At 37.9% G+C, this 26,662-nt stretch overlaps 1 protein-coding gene across 9 annotated transcripts; it reads left to right on the top strand.

Annotated features, from left to right (window-relative positions):
* Positions 1-532: 532 nt before the first annotated feature.
* POC5 (POC5 centriolar protein) lies at positions 533-26,639 on the top strand. Of its 9 annotated transcripts, none has more exons than XM_056514739.1 (13): positions 533-643; positions 5,262-5,357; positions 7,602-7,649; positions 9,575-9,725; positions 15,174-15,355; positions 15,718-15,894; positions 18,046-18,150; positions 18,836-19,015; positions 20,073-20,235; positions 23,130-23,248; positions 24,016-24,123; positions 24,616-24,792; positions 26,220-26,639. In XM_056514739.1, exons 2-13 carry the CDS (start codon positions 5,274-5,276, stop codon positions 26,367-26,369), a joined length of 1,644 nt encoding a protein of 547 aa, XP_056370714.1. In that variant the 5' UTR covers positions 533-643; positions 5,262-5,273; the 3' UTR covers positions 26,370-26,639. The 9 variants fall into 9 exon arrangements, with proteins under 9 accessions (XP_056370714.1, XP_056370716.1, XP_056370718.1 ...); XM_056514741.1 differs by having other exon boundaries at positions 549-643; positions 7,602-7,643; XM_056514742.1 differs by having other exon boundaries at positions 585-643; positions 7,602-7,643; positions 9,578-9,725.
* The last annotated feature ends 23 nt before the right edge of the window (positions 26,640-26,662 follow it).

Here is a 26,662-nt window from a genome sequence, read left to right as displayed (position 1 = left end):
GGGGGGCCTATTTTGTGGGGTATTTTTTGTTGTTTTTGCTTGTTTTTTGTTTTTGTTTTGTTTTTAATCTTCATTCCCCACAGGAATACCCGTCAGTAGCTGCCCTCCAACATGGAGTCCCAGGCCTCCGCGCCAAGTTTTTAATCTGGCACAGTCCCCTCACCGACACCGCCAGGGCCACCACACACGGCTCTGGGGCCCAGCGCGGGGCGGGAAAGTGGGAATGCGGCCCGCGGGGCCCGAGCCCGCCATATCCCCGTGTCCCCGATATTCCCGTGCCCGCCCTATCCCCGCCATATCCCCGTGTCCCCGATATTCCCGTGCCCGCCCTATCCCCGCCATATTCCCGAGCCCGCCCGTCGGCACCACAGGCCGGGCCCGCCCCGCGCGCCCCCGCCGCCGGCCGGCCGCGCCCCCCTGTCAGCGCCGCCAATCAGCTCGCGGCAGGACCCGCCGGCGGGCGGGGCGGGGCTGGCGGCGTGCGCGCCCCCGGCCTGGCGTCGCGATTGGCTGTTTCGCCGCCAAGCCGCCCAATCGGAGGGTGCTTTGCGAAGGACCCCGAGCCTATCGCAGAGGTGGTTCCTCTTCCGCTCCGGCAGTTTGAAACCGTCGGTGCCGGCGGCCGGCGCGGCCGCAGCCGCAGGTGAGCGGGGGGGCCGGGGCCGCGCCGTCCTTCCCACAGCACCCCTGCTCCTGCCCGTGGGTGGGAGCACTGCCGCCCGCAATCCCACCCCGAGTCTCCTGGGGGTGCCGTGCACTCCCTGCCCACTGGTTGGGCTGGTTGCCTTAAAAGCCCTGTATAAGGAAAGAAAAGGAGAATCTCCTACTCATAATCTATCGTATTCTCCGCTGCCTGACCACGCCTGTGCCTCCCTGGTTTCTCTGGGACACAGCGGTTTGTCGCTGTTGTCCCCGGCTGCCATGGCAGCCGCGGTGTCGGCGCTGCCGGCGTCGGGGGCGGCTGCGGAGCTGCTGTAGTGAGTGAGGAGTTAAAAGCGTGAGAAGCGCTGCTTTGCAAGGGAATACAGCTAAAGGGAAGGAATATGTCCTGCCTCTGCTGGCAGGAGGTGTATTTCTATCCCTGGCAATGTTCCCCAAGGTTCAGTACTGGGCCCAGAGCTGTTTAACTTGTTCATCTGTGACGTGGATAAGGGGGCAGAGGCCTGCTCAGCAAATTCGCTGAGAAATGGCCAACACCCCAGAGTGCTGTGCATCCCTTCAGAAGGACCTCGGCAGGCTGGAGAGATGGACAAAGAGCCCTGTGATATTCAGCAAAGGCAAGAGCAGGGTCCTGCACCTGGGGAGGAACAAGCCCAGGCACCAGCACAGCCTGGGGCTGACCTGCTGGGGAGCAGCTCTGCAGAGAAGGACCTGGGGGTCCTGCTGGACAACAAGCTGCCCATGAGCCAGCAGCGTGTCCTGGTGGCCAAGAAATCCAATGGGATCCTGGGGGACATTGGGAGGAGCATTGCCAGCAGGTGAAGGGAGGTGATCCTGCCCCTGCACTCAGCTCTGTGAGGCCTCACCTGGAGTGCTGTGTCCAGTTCTGGGCTCCTCAGGACAGGAGAGACATGGAGCTCCTGGGGTGGGGCTGCAGAGATGATGAGGAGTCTGGAGCATCTCTCTTATGAGGAAAGGCTGAGGGAGCTGGGGCTGTTCAGCCTCAAGAAGAGACAACTGAGAGGAGACCTTATCAGTGTCTATAATTTTCTGAAAGAAGGTTGTCAAGGCAATGGAGCCGGGCTCTTCCTAGTAGTGCCAAGCAATATGACAAGAGGTAGGGGGCAGAAACTGACACACAGGAAGTTCCATCTGAACATCAGGAGGATCTATATTATGCAGGTGACCACACACACTGGAACTGATTGCCCAGAGAGTCTCCCTCATTGGAGATATTCAAGAACCACCTGGATGCAGTGCTGTACCATGTGCTCTAGGATAACCTTGCTTAAGCAGGATGGTTGGACTAGATGACCCACTGTGGTCTGGTCTGACCTTACCCACTACATGACTGTCTTTCCTAGCTGTTGAGTCCTCTGATCCCAACAAAGCACTAAATTATTTGGAAAAATCACCTTTCGTTAAAAACAAAGCCAAACCCACAAAAACCTGAGCACAGCTTAATTAATTCAAAATTAAGGAGGAGAGCAAGGATGGTGAGTCAGACCAAGGTCTTTATAATTGTGTCCTGTTTCTTAAAAGTACCAGTGTTGCTATTGCAGTTGTATGTATATGATTTGGAAGAAACTGCTGCTGTTAGCAGGAATCTTTCTTTAATGGAGTCAGAAATTTCTTCATTAAAAAAAAGTCAGTTTAGCAGAGTCTGGTAAGCTGGAGGAGGTTCTTCTCGCTTGTCTTTCACCATGTAATTATTTGCAGCTTAGCAAATTAGCTTGTTGACCCAGAGGTGGTCTCTTAATATCCCTTGATTTCTCTTTTAGAAACTTATCCGGTATTTTGCGGTACTTAGTGCTTCTTCACTGAGATCAAAGCTGACAAGTTATTCTTAGGCCGGCTTGACTGAGCAGGGATCTTCTTCTGAAGCTAAGGCCAAAAAAGGAAAGCGTGTACTTTCCAGTGGAAGCAAAGTCAGATTACATGGGAGAAATAGAGAGATTCAGCTCTCCATCAGCTCTCAGACAGGAAATTCTTGTGGCCAGAGCTCAGTTAGACTTGAAGCTGGCCAGTACTGTGGGGAACAGAAAAAGTAGTTTTTTTAAAATATGTCAACAATAAAAGGCAGTCCAGAAATAACTTGAGCCTGTTACATGATGACACAGACAGGGACATAGACAAGGCAGAGATGAGTTCTTTGCTTCAGTCTGGCAGGAGGGCCACCTGTGTCCTGGGAGGCACCAGGCACAGCATCACCAGCCAGGCAAGGGAGGGGATTGTCCTGCTCTGCTCTGCTCTGCACTGGGGCAGCCTCACCTCCAGTGCTAGAGGCAGCTCTGGATGCCACAATATGAGAAGAACAATCTGCTATTTAAGAGCATCCAAAGGAGGACAATGAAGATGATGAAAGGCTTTGAGGGGAAGCTGTGAGAAGAGTGACTAAGGTCACTTTGGTTTGTCACTTCTGATGAAGGAACCTTTTAAGTTTTGGAAGACCAGAGAGTAGTTCCAGTGATAAGTAGAGAACTAGATCCACTAGACTGAGTGTCAGGGGCATGATCTTAGAGAACTAAAAAGAGAAGTCCGGACAGTAGTTATTGAACAAGCTTTTCAGTAAAAACCTTTCTTTTCTACTTCCTTGGACTTGTCTGCATTCACATGGAGCTCCATTTGCCATCCTGTTTCTCAGAAAAATCAATAGTTTAGTTCTTTTGATGTATACTGAGAAGGGAAGATATAATAATATTTCCATCTTCTGGCTTCTAATACACATATGATTCCTGTAAATGCTAGATAGTTTGTTCTTTGTGATCTTCACTAATGCACACTCATCTTTTAATAGATCCAGGGCTTTTAGAGTAGTAAGGATGCACAATTTTAGAAACTATGTAGGAAAGATATGAAGTTGAAATTTACTTTTTAGGATTGCATAAGTATTTTTTGGTATTGAAAGAATTTATCATCTAAAAAAAGGTGGAGTGCTAGTATAGAGCTATTTGATTATGTGGAGAGGCTAAAACCAAGGGTGTATGTATATGGATTAATTCATGTGAAAGAGGAAAGAAGAAAATGATCAGACCAGGAGGCAATGAAAAAGGCAGAGCTGACAAAGGTAGTATTTCTTGTCATCTACACACAGATATACAGGAATAAAAAGTGCAATGTAAACCTTCATTAGACTCCATTTTTTTTTTTTTTTTACTTTAAAACTGTGGTATATGAGGATGCAGCAGGAAGTAGATAGAAAGTAGATGATAATCAGGTCTTTTGAACCTTGAGCTACTGGAGATCTCAGCCTCTGAAATTGCTTTGTACAATTTTTTAAACATCCATCATCAGCACAGAAATGAGCTTGCCATTCTGAAAGGTGTAAAAATATCTGTGGCAGAGAGAGCTTTTGTGATATGGGAAGAATCAGTGTTTAGAATAGCTCAGAGAGCAAAAAGATAAATAATTGCTATTTGTATTCCTATATAGAGAGCTGTGAGGGTTTTGATACTTTGAGAAACGTTGATGGCATTTAAGTAGGATGTTCCTACTTTATGACAGTACAACTAGCAATTTAAAATTTACATTTCTGTCAGTAAATGCATCTGTTTAAAAAACAAGAATATTGTAATTGACAGTTGTAAAGATCTCTCTAAAAACAAATTTTCCTTGCAAGTTTTTGCTACATTGTACAGTCAGTCACTTCCTTTGCTTTACTTATGGTGATATGCCTTCTCTCCTGACAACTCCATGTTCCATGTGTCTGATTGTCTTTCATGTACATCAGGCACCTATATCACTCTGCCATTCATTCGTTTAGAAATTCACTTTGCTTTTACTGTTTCCTCTCATTTTGTAATATCTTTCATCTTTCCCTCCCTTACCAAATCCTTTAGAGTCCTTTTCCCTTTATTATGTTAAATCTTATCACAAGAGTTTCAGTTCTTCACTGAAGGACCTATTCAAGGCTGTAGTAAATGAAAAGATACATATATCTTTCGCAAGGTCTTCAAGCTTCTTATCAATTCTTCAGCATCACCCACTTCCTAAATATTCAAAGAATCCCTCACTGTCTTGCTAAGAAATTGCTGGAATGATTGATATTTATTGAACCTAAGATATTACTTGTCCTTCCATATCTATTCATTTTCCTGGGCCTGTAACTCAAAAAAACTTATGGGAGACTGATGTTGACCAATAAGCTTCAGGGTATTGAAAGGAGTGTTCAGGGCACTGCCTTATCTTGGGCCATGTTTGAGGCCATGTAGTGGGTGGGCACAGTGTAGTTTGTGCATTCTTATGTTGCTCTGAAGGAATTTGGTACTGAAACAGGCTAGTAAACTCAAACATGATACAGTGTGAATAAGAATAAGAGAATGACACAGGGGTGTATTTGTAACTGCTTTGAGGTCTTTCCTTTTTTTCTTATAAGTTAGTGGAAGTATTTCCATGGTTTTGAGTGTAGTTTAGATCAAACCGTTTCCAGCCTAGCATTATATAGTGACACTATTCAATCAGTTTAGTGTACTCATAGAATAGGCATTTAGAATAGGCATTGGTTCAGTTTTTACAGCAGAATCTGTTTCTGGGGAAAATGTTGGTGAGTATGTTTACATACTGAATCTGAAAAATGAAGTTTAGCTTCTGCTGTTTTATAGACTTTGTGCAAAATGTCATCGGATGAGGAGAGAAGCACAAGTCCAGTTTTGCCAAAAGACTTTATTCAGGAAAGTTCTATTTCTACAGATCCTCAGGTAGGACAGAAGCAATATAATTTGATTTACTGTCATGGAATTTTATTTGGCAAAGGATAACTACAAGGGAATCTAACTAAATGTGCATCTTTTTATATTTTGCATACACTGGAAAAATAATAAAAATGTTAATGAAAAGAAACAAAGTAGACTGCCGAAAAAAAATGGTACTAAAATGTGTTCAATTAGATTCCTCTTTTGTGCGTTTCACAAAAAAGGAAATTGTAAAATTTGTAAAATTATTTATCTAAACTTTAGTTTGATCAGCTGCAAGTAAAATAGGCAATTTTCGTACCTTTTTTCCCTGGTGTTATTCTTTATTTGTGTTAAGTCTTATCAAGAAGACATAATTTGACACTGTAGCATAGAAACCCATTATTTTTGAGAGATGAAGAGTAACTATATCTTAGGCTTTCCCTCATGGTGTTGTAAAAACTGAATTTTTTTTTCATGGATTTATTTCCCTTGGAGCAGTATTATGGCCAAGTTAATCACAGACAGGAAATGATTGCTTTTTGTTTTGTTTTTTTTTACTTTTTTCATCAAATATGCCAGGATGTGCTGTAACTATAATACTGGAGGGTTTTATTTTCTGTGCTCATCATTATTTCAAGAGGATGCAATGGTACTGGATAAAGTCTTTGTACCATTCTTTTGAAAGAGTCAGATTTTCATCATTTAATAATTGGCTATTCCTATTTGAGTAGTAGATTGTGTGTTTTATCCTTTGTTAGGATACCATCCAAACCAGTTTTGACAATAATATGTTTTGTTAGTTGCCCTATAGAAGTGCATCTCCATTTTTGTCACCTGGTGAAATGGTGAAATACAGCAGCAGCTCTCCTTAATTAAGGGGTTTTCTTCTTTCTTTTTTTTACCTTTTGGATTGACTTGAACCTTTTAAACATTTTAAGAGGCAGTTAATTTCTGCAGCTCGTGTACTTCTCTATTTGTGATTGTATCTCATGGAGAAGTTTTCGTAATCTTGTTTAGGAATAGTAATGCATCTGTGTTTCCAGTGCTTTTTGTAGTCAGAGCACAAGATAAAAGCATCATGCTACAAATTTTGAAGGACCAGAATTTTCTGTTATGACTTGGTTGATTATCAAAGATGCTCTAAGGCCACATTGTAGAGAATGATAAACTTATACTAAAGAGTGACTGTTTTGTCAATGAGAACATGTCTAGAGAAGAATAGTTCCAGTCGGAAGTGACCTACATCAATCATTGGCCAAACTGCCTGATCATTTTGTGGCTGACCAAAAGTTAAAGCATGTTTTTTAGAGGGCATTGTCCAAATGCCTCTTAAACAGTGACAGGCTCGTGGCATCAAATATGCTTCTTAGGGAAGCCTATTTGATTGCCTTCTCAGTAAAGAAATGCTTCCTAGTGTCAAATCTGATCCTCCTTGACGCAATTTTGAGCCATTCCCACCCATTCCATCACTGGGTCCCAGGGAGAAGAGATAGACATCTCCTCTCACTCCCCATGCTCAGGAAGCTGTACAGGGCAAAGGGGTCACCTCTCAGCTTCCCTTTCTCTGAACTAGAGAAACCCAAAGCTACCCCTGGTAGGAGTTTGTTACTGTTGAAAAAGAACCCTGAGGTCACAGCTGATCAATAGTAATGTTAACAATGGGTTATATGAGGCTTTATCCATTCAATCTGTTGTTGTCATATTGTGTAGTAAACTTGACTACAATCCTTAGTCGTGTCGGTAGATTTTTATTTAGAAAATAGAAAAAAAAATCTCAAAAGAATCTGATTTTTTTGGTGCCACTTGTTCATTGCATCACTAGATTTGCTTCTAAAAAAACAAGGCATTAAATAGTCAAAGCTTCACTGACCTTCAAGTCATAGAACTATATTCCTCTAGTTTTATACATGAATAGAATTGTTTGCAGTTGACAAAACAGCTGGAAAATTTTGTTTAAAGGAGAACCAAGATAGTAAACCAAAGATATATTGTCAATTTTATTTTATTATGGTTTTATTTTAAATGTACTGGTCAATATTGCATTCCAGTTGCAGCGTACTTGTTATGGAGTATTTAAGATTGAGGTAGTACACTTAATCACTCAATGTTTCCATACATATTCCCACACTGTCTCCAGGATATTTTTTTTTTTGTGAGTGTGTCTAAGTTTCTGATTACAACTGGGATACTGTGCTTTCTTTAAGATTTACCTTTCAACTTCATTTCAACAGTGTTGTAATATTGTAATTTATAAACATTTATTTCCAGATTTGTCACTGGATGCTGTCTTTTGACACTTTCTGTTGGCGCGTAAGCGTGCGTATTCCTGTTCAGAGTGGATTCTGAGTTTTAATAAAAGAGTTAGAAATTGAAAGAAATTTCCTGCCATAACTTGATATATGTATTTTGAATGCTAGACGTGTCTATAGTAGGACAGATAGTGTGATAATGAATAAATTGGGTGATTCAAGAGACACCCACTTGCATCTGAAATCTAACCCACTAGGTCCTTTGAATTGACTAAGATAATCATGGAGGCAGCTGGAGCAGCTCTGTCTGAGAACTAACTTGTTTGTGGGGAAGAATTAGCTTTAAGTTGCTATTTGGCTACATGATCTCTTAGAAGAAGACAGAGTTGTGATCTAACATCTTCTGCAAAATCATTAAATTTCTATTAGTTAAGGCTAATGTTTTTTTTACTCAGCTGAAATTTTGCTACAGGGAGTTTTATATGGTGTGTAGTTCCTGATTGAGTAACAGATCTGAAGATAGCTGTTTTCTTCATTTGATACCTTATAAAATCTAAACTGTATACGTTTAGGAAGATGTGGCTTTGGAAAAAATGGTAACTTTTTGATTTGCACCTAACTGTACCTTTTACATGGAATGTGACACACTTATCCAAAAGATACATCATGTATTTGTAATTCTGTAGCTTTGTATACATTTATTTACACTTTTACTCTGAACATGATAGATTAAAAGATGGGAAATGAGCATTTAAATGGAAACTAGAATTCAGATCAAATGTATCAAACCTAGCATCTTAAATTCTCTAATTAGTTGGAACACACAAATATATGAAAATTACTTTTGAGAGTTTTGAAGTGTTATCCTTTTCTGTTGTTAGATACAGAAACATATTGCATGTAATTGGTACCTTTCATTGATTTTTTTTCACTCTAACTTTCGCCAGATTGAAGAGGAAATTAATTTTTGAATTTACACTTGGTTTCTGAGGTTTGACCTCATTAGGATACTGAATAGAACCAATGTGATAATGCTAAGTGAAGAAAAAATAACTGCTAGTGGCCTGGTTTAGTATTTTCCAATGGGCATTGTTTTCCAAATCTTTAATTTGTAGATTTGATTCGTTTTAGTATGTAACTGGTACTGGAACTTGTTTAATTAATTACAAGATTGTCTGTTTAAGCTATAATACATTCATTGTTTACAGTTTCACAATGAACACTAAATACCTTCATCCTGAAAATCTGTTTCACTATGAGGTTTCAAAAAAATATTAATTGGCTTACTTTGGTGCATAGCATAATGCCACATACCGGTTAGATGGTTTTCTAGGTTCTTAGCAGGAAAGTTTTTCTAAGTTATATATATATACACATTCCATATACCTGTGTAATTTTAAAAAAATAATAATATAAGGTGAGAATAATTATACCCACTCTAAACAAATTTGTGTGTAATCAAATCTCTTTAATGGTTGGCTTTGCAACTTCCACCAAAGAAATTATAATGTTACAGAGTGTGAAGTGTGACTGTGTTCAGTAGCATCTTTGTCATGGCTATAAAATACATGTTTTTCTTTGAAGCACTAGTGATAGTGCTTCTAGGTAGTACCGACTAGTGAAGTGGTAGTGATTAGAAATAATAATGGTCAATTAATAATTTGCATGTTCTGGGACTGAAGTTTTTTTTCTAGTTCCTGTTTTAGATGCCTATTGTAGTATCCAATGCTGGCAGAGTCTTTCTGTGCGACTATTACAGCGCATATAGTTGTAATCAGAAGGAATGTGAATATTAAACAAGAGAAAGTTAAATTATTATAGTAGGAAAACAGCTCACTTTTGCAACCTAAAGGGAAATCCTCTTAGTTATCACCATAATGATAAAAAAGAATTATAGAAAGTAATTTGCACATATGCCTAATTTTTAAAATTTTTTTAAAAAAATTTAAAAATGTAATTGTAGTTTTATAATTCTTTGTCACTACTTTGCAGCAGGATGAATATGAAGAGCTGTTTCGTTATACTATAGTGACTCCGAAGTTTGAGCAGTGTGTCTCAAAGTTGCCAGAACTTGCCCCAGAACAGAGAGCACCTGACAGAATTGCAAGGGTTACAGATGATGCCAGTCACCATAAGATTCCAGGTAGTATGCCCAAGACTATGTGTTGAGCTTACAAGAACAATGGTACAACTTTTATGACTTATATTTTTAAATAGCTTCAATTTGAAAAATACATGTACCTCATTTTGTACGTGTACATTTGCATTTTGCACAAGAAATTTAGGGAAGCATATTCCCTTAAGGGTTGGTTATCTCTGGCATCGGTTTCAGATGACAGTATTGATGTACTGACATTTCTTTGTGTTTTCTGGTGCAGGTGTTTAAAGATGGTTGGTTTAATAACAGAAAAAGGGATACCCTTACTTAGAGTATACTTCGTTGAAATTTGACGGGTCATATTGAAACAATGATTATTTGGAAGAGAGGATTACCTTAAAAGGGCTTTGTGTAATGACTAATCATGTCACTACATGAATGTCATTCTTGCTCTTTTTAGTTCAATCCTGTATTCTGGTTTTATTTTATTGCTTGATATTTAAGACTCTAAACATAGTGTCTTGTGATGCATTAGTAACATGGATATTTTTGATCGTGTTGTTTGCTTGTCACTAGCATTTAGGTTAGGAATTTTGCTTTGAGAATTTTGCTTTGCTGTTAATTTTGCTTCAGAAGAAATAGTAAACAATCACACCTGCATTATTTATGGAAAAACTGACTTTAGCTTCTATTCTTTTTAATTTTTAATTTTAATTTTTTTTTATTTTCTATTCTATTTAATTATAAAAATATTTAACTACCTTTCTGTCTTCTCTTTGGAAACCTTTGGGTATGGCTTTATGTCTGCTGTTTAGAGGACCAAGTGATGTATTTATACCTTCCAACTTGGAAGCGTGGTCAGTGCTATTTCTTTAAGTTTTTAGGTTCTGGAGCAGTTGCTAGACAATCTGTATGGAAGGATTAAGGCTGCAGGAGATAGCAAGTGGTAGTGATGACAGCTGTGTAATGACCTTTAGCCCTTCTGTCCATCATGTCCTGTCTACCTTCTGCTCTCACCTTGACCTCATGGCACCATTCCCAGGATACACAAGGCCTTAGCACGAATTGTGTGTTAGCCAAAATCTGAGCGGGACATACATGAACAGTTAGGGCATGAGCAGAATGTCTGCAGTACACAGATCACAGTGCAGCTGTGACTCCTGTTGCCAGTCTCTGCATGTGAACTATCATGACACAAGCTGTTCCCAGTTCTGCAACACTCTGAGTGGGTTAAAGCCAGCTCAAGTCCATTGCTATGTTGCAAGTTCATTTTGCTGGTTAGTTTTTATACTGTGCTGACTCAAGCCGTGCTTATCTGGCTAGCACAGAAATGCCTTCAGAGTTCTCAGTTAACTAGGGCCACTTACACAAGCAGTTGATCCAATCAACTGGTGCAGCCTTTTATTAAAAACAAAGGCCACTCAGAGCATTTTCCTGTGCTGTGATAACTTCAGCTTTCTTTAAAAGGTCTGTGATCACTCCCTGTATTCTTCCCATAAGCAGAGTGCTTATCTCCTCTGAATGTTTTTCCACTGTTGATCAGTCACATTCTAAGTCAGAGATTGCCAGGATTCAAGTATACTTGCAAGACTCTTGATTTGTAGAGTAAATGTCAGCTATTGGAACTGTTTCTCAACCTGGGCTGGTGTTCCTAAAAGAGCAGTAAAAAATTTCAAACCCAGGTATGTGGAACTATATAATGGAGCAAATTCTAGTTTTGGTATTGACTTCAGTGCTCTCTCTGCTTAAAGTTTTGTCTCCCAGTTTGAATGAAATATTGTTTTGTAAGGGAATTTTTGTGATATTCTGCTGAAAATATCAGAATCAAAGCACTAGACTCTTGTGCTTTTTTTGGTACATGACTATATACTTTACTTTCTATCATATTTGTCTGAAGAGAAAATTGTAGTCAGTCATCCAGTCTCCTGTCTCTCTTTAACTCTTTCAGATGGGTTGTACTTTTTAATTTTTTTTCTGGGGTGTATTGGGTTTGCATGGCCAAACTTTAGTAGTGGGGGTGCTACAGGGATGGCTTCTGTGAGAAGCTGCTAGAAGCTTCCCTGTGTCCAACAGAGCCAGTCCCTGGCAGCTGCAAAGGATGGGAGTAAAGCTGGCCAAGGCTGAGCCAATTTGAAATGCTGGTAACACCTCTGTGATAAGAGATTTGAGAGGAAAAAGAAGTTTTGCACAGTTGTAATTGTGGCCAATGTGTGAGAATATGAGAGGAACTGTACACACCAAGGTCAGTGGAAAAGCAGGGGCAGAGGGTGCTCCACGCACTGGAACTGGGATTCTCCTGCAGCCCATGGTGAGACAGCTGTGCCCCTGCAGCCCATGGAGGAGACCCACACTGGAGCAGGGGGATGTCTGAGAGGGGGCTGTGACCTCTTGGGGAGCCCACACTGGCACAGGGAGCTGCATACTCGTGGAGAGGGGAGCCCACACTGGAGTAGGGACCTGCAGGCATTCAGAAAACTTCTAAATTTAAGTTTAATACTATACCTCTAATGCTGATCAGGTGGGATTGTTTACCAGGTTGTTTCTGAAGGACAATTAATTTTTTTGTTAAATTTCATTTTTTTGGCAGTGCTTGCTTATTCATATTAAAAATCAGGCTTTTTGACATTTGGTTATAATGATGCTGCTGTGTTAAAATAACAAAATCATAAATTATTAGGTTAATGTTCTAGAACTGTAAACCAAAATGAATGAATATGCATGGAGTTGAAGTTTGCCCTTCTGCAGAGCTTCTCAGGTTTACAATGTATTTACCCCTTCTCCATGTGACGGTATTGGGACCAACAGAGTTTCCAATGCTGTGTAATGACTTCTGAAATGAAGTTCTGGTTATGAAGTATTCTTTGGTCTGGATGCTAGCATTATGACGGTAGAAGTCTGATTACTTGGAATCTTTATTTTTTGCAGAAAATTAAAGTATGCATAGTATCTTCCCTAACAGCTTTCAGTCAAATAAGAAAAGTAATTGGAATAAACATACTGTACTGTTCAATTCAGTTCAATGTCCAAATGCTTTTAAAATTTGAAACATAAAATTTAATTTCCTGTTCATGTTACCAGTTTAGTTGATTAAATTTGAAAATTACTAAGACTGGAGCAGTAAATTATTTCTTGCAGAAATGTGCAATGATGACTCATACCCAAAGAGTGGAAAAATTCCTTCTCTTCAGGCCTGCCAGACATCAGTATATATCCATTAGACTTCTTAGAACATTTTAGCAAATTGCTGTGCTCAGCTTGGGCAACTAATAGCATGTCATGTGTGAGAACAGTCTGTCAGAGTTTATTTACTTAATAAAAGCAGAAAAAGTCAGATACTAGAACAACACAGAAAAACCCAACAGTAGTAACAGACATCTGGATAAACAGTTAATTTCATTGCCTCTGTCTAGAGATTTGTTGCAGTAAGTGTGTGTGGAGATTATTTAATGCAGTACATTACTATACTTATCATATCCAAATGGTTTCAATATCCTTGATACCTTAGCACACTGTAACTGAATGACATAATTCTATGGAAGGAATAGAGGCAGCAGAAGGAGAGCCTTAGAAATAAGAATTAAATTAGTATGTGTACAACTAGAAAATTATGGCAGTGCTGGAAAGCCAGGATGAATTTCATAAGATGGTGTTAGGAAGATTGGTGGAGTCAATGAAGATATGATACATCCTGTGGTAAATGAGAGAAATGAAAGCTATGTTAGGATAATCTGTTCATAGGGAGAATTAAGGGGAAGGGAATGATGAACTAGTAATACCAGTGGCAGTTGTCAGTCTCTTTTAATATCCTGTTTTGATTGGTTACATTTTGTTCTGTTGGGGTTTTTGGGGTTTTTTTGGGATTTGTTTTGGTTTTTTTTAAGATGTCAAACAAACTGTGCTGTGTAGGTTGGATATCTTCATAATCTAACCAAGTAGTAGAAGTTTAAATATAAAAACATGGCTTCATGCATTTCATGTCACAACTGAAGGAAAGAGTGGCATGCAGGAATGGGGAAAAGTGGTGAAAGACAGAACTATGAAAATTTGACACTGTCAGGTAATTTTATTGTCAGATGCCAGCCAGGCTCTTCATCACAGAAATTAAGTGTTTCAAGCAATCTGGATCATCTGTCTGGCATGTCACATATTTTGGAGATTTTTACAAGCATCAAGTATTCAAATTCTGCCACTATCTTAACAATACCTCTGTCATTTTCAAGAAATAATGGCAAAAAGCTAATAAAGCCTGATTTTAATATACTCTGTGATGGGGAATAATCTCTTTATGTTTTTTTGTTTCTGTAAAGTCTATAGAAATGATGTGTTAGATGTCACTCTTTTAGCTCAAACTGGTGTTAATTTTATGATATCTGGTTGTATATTACCTTCTGTATTATTGTGAAAGAAATATCAAAAAGCAGTTGCTTCTGTTTCACAGTTCTTCCTTATTTGCTTTTTGTGTTGGAATATGAGTGTAGTAGTTTTGTGGCAGGGAGTATCAGCCAGACAGCTCTTCTCATTTCCCTCTCATTAGGAGAGGGGGCCTAACAGTAAAAACAACTGTAAAAGAATATCAAGGCTCTGCCTTACCATCAAGGCTCTGCCATAAATAAATTAGAAACGCACTTTTCTAGTGTCCACTGAAGATACTGCTTTGTGACAGACAAGCTTATCTCTTCTAGGTGGAACCAAAAAGTAGGTCCTAATCAGATTTTTTTTTTCAGAAGTGAAGACTAAAATGTTGTAGATTTCCTCTGTTTATGAAAGAGTATTTATTTTTGAAGTTGCCATATTTGTTGTTAGCTGGAATCTGCTAATACCTCTTTCTAATTTTCTTTTATTCAGTTGTCAACTCGAGTACCACATTTTCTGTAAGAAATAACTAAATATAAAACAATATTTTATTTTCAAAGTTTACTTAAATATTAATTTTTTTCTCAACTCAAAAGCATGCAAACTAGATTTTGGGGAGGGATTAACTTTTGTTGCAGTGGTACCTAGCCACAACTCCTGAAAGTGAGGATTTATTGTGTAAGGTGTTATATAAATTCCTGGTAGATACTTCCTTTCTCAAATTGCTTGAACTCTAATTAGATGAACAAATTTAAAGCTTTAAGGAAAATGGATACAGTTACATATTAATATGGAAATATATTCCTAGGATACTTTGTAAATTCCTAAAGGAACACTACAGATCTGCTTACAGGCTCATTGAGGAAAAAGGCAAAAATTAGTAGATTGTTGGCCTGAGATGTTAATTGTGAAGCAGCCTTTACTTAGAGATGTTATTTCGGCTGTATTTTTGGTGCTTGCTGTGATCATTCTCTTTCAAATTAACTTATATTAAGATACTATATTTTAATGGAGCAGTACTTTTAAATTTATTAATGTTACAGTAAGATTGTCAGTTTAAATATATATGTCCAGGAAGCATGTGTTAGAATTGGATTGGTTTTTCTTATGTCAGTTCTTATTCTCTTGTTTCATTTTCAGTCTCAACATCAGTGAAGCAAGCTGTTATGGATCAACCTGCTGTTTCGGAGGCAACTTCTTCTCAGGAGTCCACACATGGCCCAAGAGAAGTCATCAACACCACAGTGATCGAATTAACTGCACCAGATGAAAAAGTTACTCAGATAGAAAATATACTTGATCTCTGGAGTGGAAGTCTTAAGGTATTTATATTGTATGAAATCCTTAAAAATCATTCACGGTTATCATTGTGTTGTAGAGTGAGTGCAGGAGAAGCTGTAGTGTCATTGCTGGGAGAATGGTGTTTGCATATTGTACATAAACATATGTAGCATAGAATATCTTGTTTCCAAAACTTTGGCATAACTGTCTCCATTAGGGATGTTCAGATATCATGATTCAATAGTTCATTGCGTCTGGTAACAGCTGTACACAGCCTGTGTAATGAAGCTGTCACTGTAAATATTCATGTCTCCTTAATTGCTAAGTGCTTTAAGATTAAAATAATAGAGAGGAAGGAATAGTTTAGACTCATTGCAGTACCGTCATCCTTCTACCTTTTCAGACAAATATTCTGACTGAACTGAAAAATTGGAAACTTAATTTGGTTCAACATCACAAGCTTCAAATGAGACAAGAGAAAGAGAAACATGATGCACAAGTGAAACAACTGCAAAATGAGATGGAAAACCTGAAGGAGTTACTTCATACTTATGAAATCTCTATTACCAGGAAAGATGAGGTAATAAGCCAATTTCATATTTTAATAGTTCTTCTCTGTTTAAAAATTTTCATACTAAATTTTTTGGTCCATCTCTTTGAACAGCATCTTTTTTGAAGCAAGTAACACAGAGAAGTAAATAATACATTCAGACTGTATAGTAGAAAAATAATCATTGTTGCTAATAGGGTTGTCTATACTAACAATGAAAACACATTATATGTGCATACTTTGCATTGTTTGCTTCTTAAATTTGGAGTCTGCTCATTTCTTATTTATTTAATGAATATCGCAGAGGTTTAGGTGAGTCTATTGGCTCTACACTTTAAAAACCTCTAAATTTTCAATTATTAGATCGGTTTTCCTCAATTTTAAATGGGCAGCATCTCATAAATTTTGAAGAGGATAGATTTTATGATTCTTAGGAATGCTACATTTGCACATATACTTAAGATTGCCCTGCTGTCAACAGTGTAAACAACTTCAAAATTAACTAGAACTGTGAACATGGATATAAAATCTTGGCAGTTTTAAAATCACATAACATAATTGAGTCTTCTTACTGCTGCCCTGAACTTTTAACCTAATACTTGAGAACATTTAATGGAGTTTGGGTTTCTAATTCTTACATTTTAAAAAAGCATAGATTGCAGGAGTTAAAATATGAATGAAGATGGTATTCTGTGTCCATCTGGAAAACAGTCTACAGACCAAGCAAACATAAATGTTGTAACAATAACAGGATTTGTCTTGTACAATGTGAACTAGTACCTATGTGCATGGTTATTTCAGCTTATGCCTTTCAAACATCTAATTCAATTTGATATCATTGTATGTCAGTCATATTTAATGTGCCATAATTCTCAATGATACCTTGAAAGCTCTATTTTGTTTTCTGCTGCCAAAGACATTATTTCTTCAGCCAATTTTATAATTCTGTTTCAGAGAAAATAATAATTTTAATAGAAAATTACTATTGCTTAACGGAAGGCAGCAGTGCTTCCATGCTTCCGTATATCACTCCATAATATGAAAACTGCTGTATCCTGATATGGGCATAAACCATGGTCCATTAGCCTCACAAACATTACAAGTATTGTAGATTCTTATTTCACACTGTGAATCTCAAATGCTTTTTATTTGCAAAAATGTCCTAATTAACAAAAGTAGACTTAGGCTAAGACTTGTAAGACTTTAAGATGCAACATTGAAAATTGATTTTTATGACACTTTTTCAATAAAAGTAATTAATATATCAATTTAATTTGCTTTCTATTTTAATTTTAGGTATCATTCTTTTCATTGTTGTACTTGTAGCAAATTCAATATAATGTTAACATATGCTAGCATGTATTATCATAAAATGTTGTTCTCAACAATATTTATGCAGTAGTTAAAATAACTTTACATTATTTCCCAAAGTCCCAAGATAGGTCACTGTTGACCATTGGAGTTGCTCATATGTGGCTAATGGCAGAATCTAGCTTAAGAAGTTAGGCAGAAATATGGAGCAATATTCAGATTTAGTGTGCCAAATTTGCATCATACCTGGCTTAATTTATAATTGGAGAACCTCAGCTGTTTGTGTACTCATTAAATTTAGAGATTGCTGGTAAAAATCCCCAATTGCAGTCTCTGTCCAGTACGACATCTTGCCTCTCAGATGTTTTAATTGCTATAAGCCTATGTAATATCTTTCATGAGAATTTCTAATGAGAGTAACAATCCTTAATAAGATTTTTCTGATTCGTAGCAATGACTTAGCTTGTTTATTCCATTCAGACAAGTGAAACGAACTTCTAATATAAATGTTTCTGATTTACCAAATTCTCTTGAAATAAGAGGTTCTTCTGATGTTATGCTACAGTAACATTTAATTATAAGAAAGTAGCTAAGAAACCACCAAATGTAGGAGGAAATAAAAGTTCAGTTGAACTTCTAAAACTACACAATGGAAGTGCCACAATCTGAGTGTTGAAGCCACTGAAATTTTAGTTCTGATTTGAACTCTGATTATTGTTTCTTACTTGATCAGAGTAAGGGGAAGTTTCAGTAGAAAGCATCTGTTAAAAGCAAGTGCTGTAAGTGAAAAATAACTGAGACATAAAGTACATTCTCTTTGATCTTACAATGACCATAGCTATTGAAATAGTTTAATAAATATTTTTGCAGGTAATTACTAACTTGACTCAAGCATTAGAAAAGCAAAAGGAGAGAGTAGAGGTGATGAAAATGTTTGCGCTGTGGCGGATTCAGCATGTTAAAGCCAAACAAGAGGTATGTGCATAAAATCAAAATGCAGTGAACATTAAAGCTCTGGTCTCAAAAGGGTCAGAGCTGCTGCAGTTCCTGTTACAGTTTGAAGATATTACCGTGTCTCTGTTTTGATGTGTTTGGCAGTGTCAAATAACAGTTTGAAATGATGAGTTCTAAAAGGAATGTTGCTGTCAGAATACTCTCTGGAATGGGAAAAAAAACTGTTGTTTTAAAGTAGCTTTTAAACAATCCTGAAGTCAAAATTTATTCAAAAGATGTTTTACACTAACTATCTGCAATCTTTGTGACTTCAGGTTTTATGATTCCCACAGTGAATCCAAATGTGCCACATACCCAACAAATGGCTTCACATGTCTCTTTACACCACGTGTGTGAGGTTGTTGTTTGTGTGTCACTAGACTAAGAGTAAGACCACTGTTGTGTGTTCACAACACACAACACAAGCAGTTCACAAATGTGTTTTCTTGTGCTGGGGACAGTAATGTGCCATGGCACATGTGCAGAGGCAACACTGAGCTGCTGACTCAGCTGCTTATGTAAGACTTCACTGCAGGAACTGTAACTCAGTTAAGGGGTTCCTACTGTGATCTGTGTAATAAGCTGTAAAACAATCATCCACAGTAGAGTACCAAACTTTTTATCAACCCTGAACTTTCATATGATGTGCTTGTATTTACTTTCTAAGGAATATGCAATTAGAATGGCAGATAAACATTTCCAGACAGCTTTGATGAAGAAAGTTTGGGCAGCGTGGCGATCTGTTAGTGAAGAAAGATGGAAAGAAAAAGTAACAAGAGCCTGTCAGTTAAGGGCAGAAGATATCTGTGTCCAGCTTACCAATGATTTTGAAGCCAAAATTGCAGAGGTAAATTTTCTTTTTCCTTCTTTTACTCCTTGACTCCCAATCCATTTCTCTCCGAAGTATCTTCTTTTCAGCAAAGCTAACAAACATGAGCATTTTCCAGCAGAACAGAGCTCCCAAGTATGCAAGAAGACCTGAATAGATCTAAGATCTCTGTGTTTTTAGACATGACTTTCTTTCCTTGCATCTGAGATAAAATGTTGTCGATCTGCACAGATGAAGTAAATTGGATTTTCCTGAAACAAAGCAAGTCTCTGTTTGCCTATCGATGGGAATGCCATTTGTTTTCTAGCAGCATCCTGTTAGTATGGGCTATGCATTTTATGGTTTTAATGATGAAGACAATGGAAATAGAAGAGCATTATTACTTTGAATTATCATGATGAGTACAATTTCTTTCTGTAATAGCTATGCTTTTAAAGGGTGAAATTAAGTTGGATTTTTCTTTAGCTTTCCAATTAAACTTTTTAAAAAATTTTCAGAGCTTAAGGTAAAATTGTCAGCCTGTGCTTGCTAAGTAATCAGTTTTAAAAAATACAACTTTTAAGAGCTTTGTATTTCAGCAAGAAATTAAGCCTAGAATTTTAAGAACAGGCTTACCAAATGTGTTTTAGCAGCCCAAAAAAGCAACTTTCTCTGTTCTTTTCTCAGCATTTTTAGTTTTTTAGCAGTATCTAGAGAAGAGCGACTGGTGACGAGGATTTATCCTTATACTTAAATAATTCTCTGAGAACATTTGGTCTTCTGTTGGATGAACCCATGTTTCTGCAGAGATCTGGGTTGTGCCACATGCCAACTTCTAAAAGACAAAGGCGTGCAAGATAAATCTCTGCTTAGGTAGAATCTGGTGGTCCTTTTGAATAGTTTTGTCCTTGCTAATGCTCTATTATTAATATTGTACTGTACTACAAAGAAACTACAATGCACTGTTCATCTCATTTTCAAGTGAAAACCTCTATCTTTGTGAATATAGTAAGTTATTTTTAAAGTTAATTGATGAACATGTTTGTAGTTGTCATTCAGAAGTAAGAGCAACCTGTTTCTTTATTCTGTTTTGTAGTTAACTGCTAGTTTGGAACAGACAAAAGCTGAGGTTCTGCGACTGCATAGTGAACGAGATCAGTATGAAGACACCATGAAGAAAGCCTTTATGCGTGGTGTATGTGCTTTGAATCTGGAAGCAATGACCATGTTTCAAACCAAGGACAGTAGGCCAGATCCTGGTTAGTATGAATAGCAGGTTTAATCTGATAGTGTGTGCACATTTTGGTTGGATTTGAAATTGTTTGTTTTAATGAAATTCCTTTTTCTTTTTTTAATTTGAGAATTTTTGGGAATACAGAGTTTATTAAACTTTTATTGCTTTAAAATGTCCTGTTAAATATGTTGAGAAATACTCTGATGCTGGATTTCGTACTGCTGTAGCTGAAAAGAGGAACATGTTCTCTTCATCCCATATTGCTGGGAGAGTGGAACCTGCAGCTGAACAGGGAGTCAGAGGTGGCAAAGTTGTTAAAACACCAGGTTATGGAGCAGTGAACATGAAATCCTGAAAATTCCTTTATGTTCTGGAATCTCATTGTGCAATGAAACAGCTTTACCCAGAGAGCTCTCTCTTCTTTCTTAATCTTGCTTTTGAATGTAGAAAGGGCAAGCAAATCTCTCAGGTTCTGTATTTAGTTTTAACTCTGTGCCAGAACAGGAAACACCAGTCTATTTTTATCAGCAGCATACCTGTAAAACCTGTGCAGCTACACAGGGAAGAGCTGCACATGCTTACAGATGTAATGAAATCACTCCCTCAGAGTGAGGCAATTTGTAGCAGTGGGAACATAATTGTGCTGGTGCAACAACCTACATTAAAGAGAAAATAGCTGTGCCAGCAGGAGTGCCACAGCTAGAGATGTGGCTCACAACCAGCTGTACTGGCAGCAGTGGTTAATAGCCTTAGACAAGTAACTTCACTTGCTAAATTTAACAATCTTACACGGAAGTTTCTGAACTACTTTAGAGAAATTCTTCACCGAAAAAGGTAGATAGGAAGAGGAGATAAAAACCTGAAGAAGATATAAGAGGATACTTACCTGAGCAGCAGTCTAATCCTGTTAAACAGAAGTGGTATTTGTGCAGTTGCTTAGGAAATTAATAAGACAAAAGCTAAATGTAGTAGGTGTGTGCTAGTAAAAATTTAGGATAGGTATTTGTAGAAGGTTAAGAATGAATGATTTCTTGAAGATACTGAGTTTGGGAATAAAATTGCAGAGCATTTCCCAAGTACTTTATTTTTTCACAGTGTTACTAATTAAGAATTATTCTATCTTGAAGAATTGTCTTTTATTTGTTTGTTTATTGTTTTCAAAAAAATGTACAACAGACAACAGGTCTCCCTGAGGTGAATGACTGGTATGAAAGCATTGTTTCTGTAGACCTATAAAAATGAGAGTAAGTAGTAAGGAAATTTAGAAAACCGAGCTCTAGAACAGTTGTGACCAGCCCCTGGGTTTCATGGAACCAAACATTTTTCTTGATTTTTACTGAGAAGCTGGAACTGATACTCTATACCAGCACAACACCTAGAGATTTTGCTGTGCTGGATGTTAGACTACCTCTAACTCATCTTTTTGTGTGTCCACTACTATGCTTTTTAATCAGACTTCATAACATCTCACAGACTCTGTTGTCCTCAGTCCCAAACAGGTCATCAGCAACCATCACATCTGGTACCACCTTCTCCCCTGGCCTAGGCATTTTCTCTTTTTCTTACAGCCAGATGGTGGTTTTAATGAAGTTGATTACATAATTATTTGATATGGTTGAACAACTGTTGATCTTCATTCTTAATCAGATAGAACAGTGGTCAGTACACTGGAGGACTGCAAACATCAGAGAAGATGACTGTGATTTGTTTCTATTAGTCTATTAATCTGTGGACATCAAAACTTCCATGTGCCAGAATCAGTCGGCAATTATAAATTTATATGAGCACTGCAGTGCTTCCTACTGTCATTGGATATAAAAAGCAGAATTTCACCCCTTTACAAATTTATTAGGTTATTTTAATATACACACAATCTACAGGTAAAATACATATCCTATATCATTATAATGTATTTATTAATAGTGTGTATCACAATCTTAATGGTTTAATAATATTTAGTGTCAGTGTTGATGGTGTTAAAGTTATCTGCCTAATTTGCTGGCTTTTTTTAATTAGTAGTATATTAAGATTATTTTAACCTCTTTAAGTATTTAAAGGAACACTGAAGCCACAGGAACTCAACTTTTTGCTTATAAAAATCCTAACACTGTTTTTCTTTGGTAACATAAATCAGATCTGACTGGTCTGTAACTGTCCTGTCTGTGCTTAAGTTTAATGTGTGTGTATGCACATAGATTTGTAAAAAATTCACATTCTGACATTCTTTTACTCTTGGCATCTACAAACATTGCACAGTTTTGAAGCACTTTCCTTTTATTTTTCCTGCTTATTTTAGCAAATAAAAAAACCAAACGCAGCTACCACACGGTGTCACTCTAGTTCCTGGAATGAGCAAATTTCTCTCATCCTGGAACTCCTGCTAGCATCAGCTTCTCAGAAATAGGAGAGTAAATAAGAATACCTCTCTCTCCTTCCTTTAAAAAAATCTGTATTCTAAAAGGAATAGGCTGGAACTGTAAAGTTTTGTTTTACTGTGAGTAAGCCCCCTTCAGGATCTTGTGCCCTCACAGATCTGGTATGATCTTTGTGCTTTCCTATCTAAACTGGATTTTGTGTCTCAGGATAAGAGTACCTCTTGCACACTGGTTTTGGCAAGCAGTAGGAACAATCTCAGCTCTTTGCACTACAAGTAGGTGACATGTGTCATGGGTATGTTGAGACATAAGAAAGAAAGAAGCCCCTTGAAAAATATTATAAGCATCTCAGAAGAGGATAAAATACAGGAATGTTTCTTTATATTTGTCTACCTATCTTTATAAAGAACAGCCTGCTCTTTTTTATTAGAAATCCCAAAGAAATACTACAATTTTTATTGTAACTTAACTTGCTCCATATCCCCATCCCTTAGGGTTAACTAGATTATGTGCTTATCCCATTACTTTGTTTTTCTAATAATAGATATAGGAAGCAGGAGAAATGATAATGCTACCACCAGTGCAGGAAGGCCACCTCCTTCACAATATAATCAAACCTCACCACCACCTCCACCAGCGGCTGTTCTTCAGATGGAAAACATGGTAAGCAAGTAGCTGGAACAGAATTGTATTTCCTAGTGACAAAAAATAAATTCTTTGACTGGGGCTTTCTTGAAGAGAGCCCAGGTCTAAAAGAAAAACCTGCAGGTGTGTTCAGACTGCACTGTGAAAATAAAGTGACTGGAGCACAGCTGCTGTGGCTTGCTGTACTTTCATTAGCTCTTTATTTTCGTGAAAATGCATTAAACTAATGAAGACGAGGTCGCTACAATAAGTGTAATTTGCTCTCTAAGATTCTGTCTGGAAAAAAGCGGTTAAGAGGGTTTTTTTTACAATCTTGAATTTAATATACTCTGGCAAGATGAAAAGCTGGCTTGACTTCAAACTTCTTTTTAAGGAGGGGTAACAGATACAGATGTTGAGAGAACTCAGCTTATTGTCCTGTCATATCAACTCAGACAGATCATCATCTAGTAGCATGGTTGCTTTGGACCTGCCCTTGAGTCATCCTGAAAACTTTGCCACTGTAAAACATTATCATGCTAGAGAGTAGATTAGAACAGAGATGATGTGCATGTCTCTCTCCTGACTTTTCATTCTAATAGTGATGTTATTCACACCATTTCTACAATTTGTAGACAAATCTTTTTAAATTAGACAATGAATAGTAACACTAGGATAAAATACCTGCAAAGACTTTACAATTAAAAGGGTAATTTGGCTAGTCAAAAAAACTGACTGTCTAAGGAGTAAAATTGTATTTTCTAGAAGGTAATACTCATTCTGGGTAAACTCTGGTTTCATTTCAGTTTTCTAGCCACCTGGCTCATGCAAGCACTCCTGAGACCAGGCTAGATTCTGATTCTCCAGTAATCATCACTAGCACAACATCTGGTGTGACATCAACTCAAAAACTGGTAACATGCTAAAGTTATCCTGCTCTTTGAAATTTCTCCCTCATTCCCTTTGCAGTGCTTCATGCTAAACTGCCCTCCTTTCTTTTCTGCTTTTGACACAGTTTGCTATCAGCTGTTAGAGAAAGATGCATTATTGTATGCATGGAAGCTTTTTTATTCTGCTCTGTCATTGCTAGAAAAGATTTCCACAGTGATAGAAGTACCTTCAGCTGTCACTCAAACATGCAGTCAGGAAGCAAAGCTTGATTTTTTTCAAATTAGTCTTTCCTTGGGACAGAAATCATTGAAATGCTGTGTCACAAGTGGAAAAAATTGAGTAATCCTGGTTGCGGCCAGATGGAGCAAATTCAGTCCTGTGTAATGTAACTGGATTACCTGCAACATCACATGTTCCATTTAGGCATGTGGCAGATAAAACTGAGCAGAAACACTAGCGCATTGTAAATATTATGTTTAGAATTTTTTACCAATTAATATTTAATTTATTTATAGCCCATGGCAAAAGTAATAACATCTGCACAACAGAAAGCAGGAAGAACAATCACTGCTCGAATCACAGGCCGAGCTGATATGGGACAAAAATCCAGAGCTTGTGGCAGTTTAGCAGTGATGGGAGTTTCTCCACCCGTGAGTACAGTCGTTGTTGAGAAACATCATCCAGTCACTCAGGTAAATCAGATTATGCTTCTTAAAGTATTTTTATTACAACACATGTGGTAATAGTGTGAAGAAAAATTATCTTAAGAGGTATTAGACAAAGCTCAGACTTGAGACCTGTTGAAAACAGTAAACAGTGCTTACTATATTTGTCTAGAAGGCACTGGTGAGATGTCATGGTTTAACCCCAGGCAGCAGCCAAGCCCCACAGAGCTACTCACTCACTCCCCCACCAGAGAGATCAGGGAGAGAATCAGAAGGGTGAAAGCTGGAGAACTCATGGGCTTTTTAAGGACAGTTTAATAGGGAAAACAAAGGCTGTGCACACAAGCAAAACAAACAGGAATTAATTCAGTGCTTCCCATGAGCAGGCAGGTGTTCAGCCATCTCCAGGAGAGCTGGGCCCCACCATGCCCAGCTTACTTGGTTACTTGGGAAGACAAATGACAGCTGCACAAATGTCCCCCCAGCTTTCCTGCTTCTTTCCCCCACTTTACACACTGAGCTTGGTGCCACATGGTCTGGAACATTCCCTTGGTCAGTTTGGGTCACTGTCCTGGCTCTGTCTCCTCCCAACCTCCCAAGCAGCCCCAGTCCCCTCACCAGTTTGGCTGTACCAAAGCAGAAAAGGCCCCCAATTCCTGCCATGACTCACAGCTGTGTGGCTTGCTGCACATAGCTTCAAAAATTTGGGCTCCTAAACAGAAATTAATATTTAAATTGTATGTTCTTAGGAGTTTAGAGATTCAATGTGGTAATTATTTCACTAAGCACAACTTCTGGATTCAGATTTTGTGACTAGTGTGACAAGGAAAGCACCTGAACTGCTGTAACGAAAACTGACTTCTGAAAATGTAATAAATTTGACAGCCCTAGAGCTATATTCTGTATACCCATTCTGCAAGTAAAAATCTAAGTTAAGTATTTGCCTTGAGTTAATCTGAGAGCAAAGAAAATTTTAACTTGATTAAAAGGAGAATGACTACTGTTTACTACACTGGTGGCTAGTTTTATGGGCAGAAAATTAATTCTTGGTAAAATTGCAAACCTTTTATTTCCAAAGATCTTTCAAAGATCTTTCAGATACTTTAAAAGGAAAGTTGGCATGATTAAATTAGCACTACAGGAGAAAATTGTGACCAGTATAGTAAAAAATTAAACCAAACCAACTTTGAAATAATATTGAGGTGATAAAAGCTCAAGATACTTACTTAACTGGAAGTCTAGCACTTTGTATTCTAAAAATGTGTTACAGATAAGAAAGGAAAAAAAAAATCTTACTCTTTCTGTTAAATGACCATGTATTTTTTCCTTCTTGATAAGTGTATTTCAGTTTGCTGGATTGCAGGTCTGTCTTTTTAAACTACAGCTCACCTAGAGCTATTTTAATGTGGATTTTTTGTGCATTAAGTGTTTTGATATATCTGATTACTTTTCAGCAAACCATATCACAAGCCACTGCTGCTAAATATCCTCGAACTGTGCTTCATTCTTCTGGCTCCACCACTGTGAGATCTGCAGGACAAGCTGGGCGAGTGCTTCAGGGCCAAAGCCATACCAGTGTTCAGTCAATAAAAGTTGTTGACTGAGTGACTATCTTTCTCACTGGTAGGGGTTTTTAATCAAGGTACCTCTTCCCAGTCTTTTCAGATTTGATGCATAAGGCCTAAAGTACATATCATGTTTTTATCTTTTTCTAAAAAAGGAAGGTTTTGTTAAGTAAAAGTGCTTTTATAATAAAACCTGGAGGGGAAAACAGAACTTGAACTATTGTTCTACCTCCCAACTTTTATTTTTAAGACAAACACTTTTTATTTAAGGAATCTTTTGCACACTTTTAAATAAAGGATACCGTGTGATTTTTTTTGTCTGAATCTCATTT

Source organism: Oenanthe melanoleuca, chromosome Z, assembly GCF_029582105.1.
Source record: "Oenanthe melanoleuca isolate GR-GAL-2019-014 chromosome Z, OMel1.0, whole genome shotgun sequence".
In the NCBI taxonomy this organism is placed as follows: Eukaryota; Metazoa; Chordata; class Aves; order Passeriformes; family Muscicapidae; genus Oenanthe; species Oenanthe melanoleuca.
Note: the sequence above shows the minus strand (reverse complement) of the source record. Positions and strands in the feature narration are given on the sequence as shown.

Excerpts from the sequence above, each read along its gene's own strand:
- POC5 (XM_056514739.1), top strand. The coding sequence starts at position 5,274 with ATGTCATCGGATGAGGAGAGAAGCACAAGTCCAGTTTTGCCAAAAGAC. Across the intron at positions 9,726-15,173 it reads CAGTCACCATAAGATTCCAG|TCTCAACATCAGTGAAGCAA; the intron begins GTAGTATGCCCA and ends TTTCATTTTCAG. Across the intron at positions 24,124-24,615 it reads TGACATCAACTCAAAAACTG|CCCATGGCAAAAGTAATAAC; the intron begins GTAACATGCTAA and ends ATTTATTTATAG.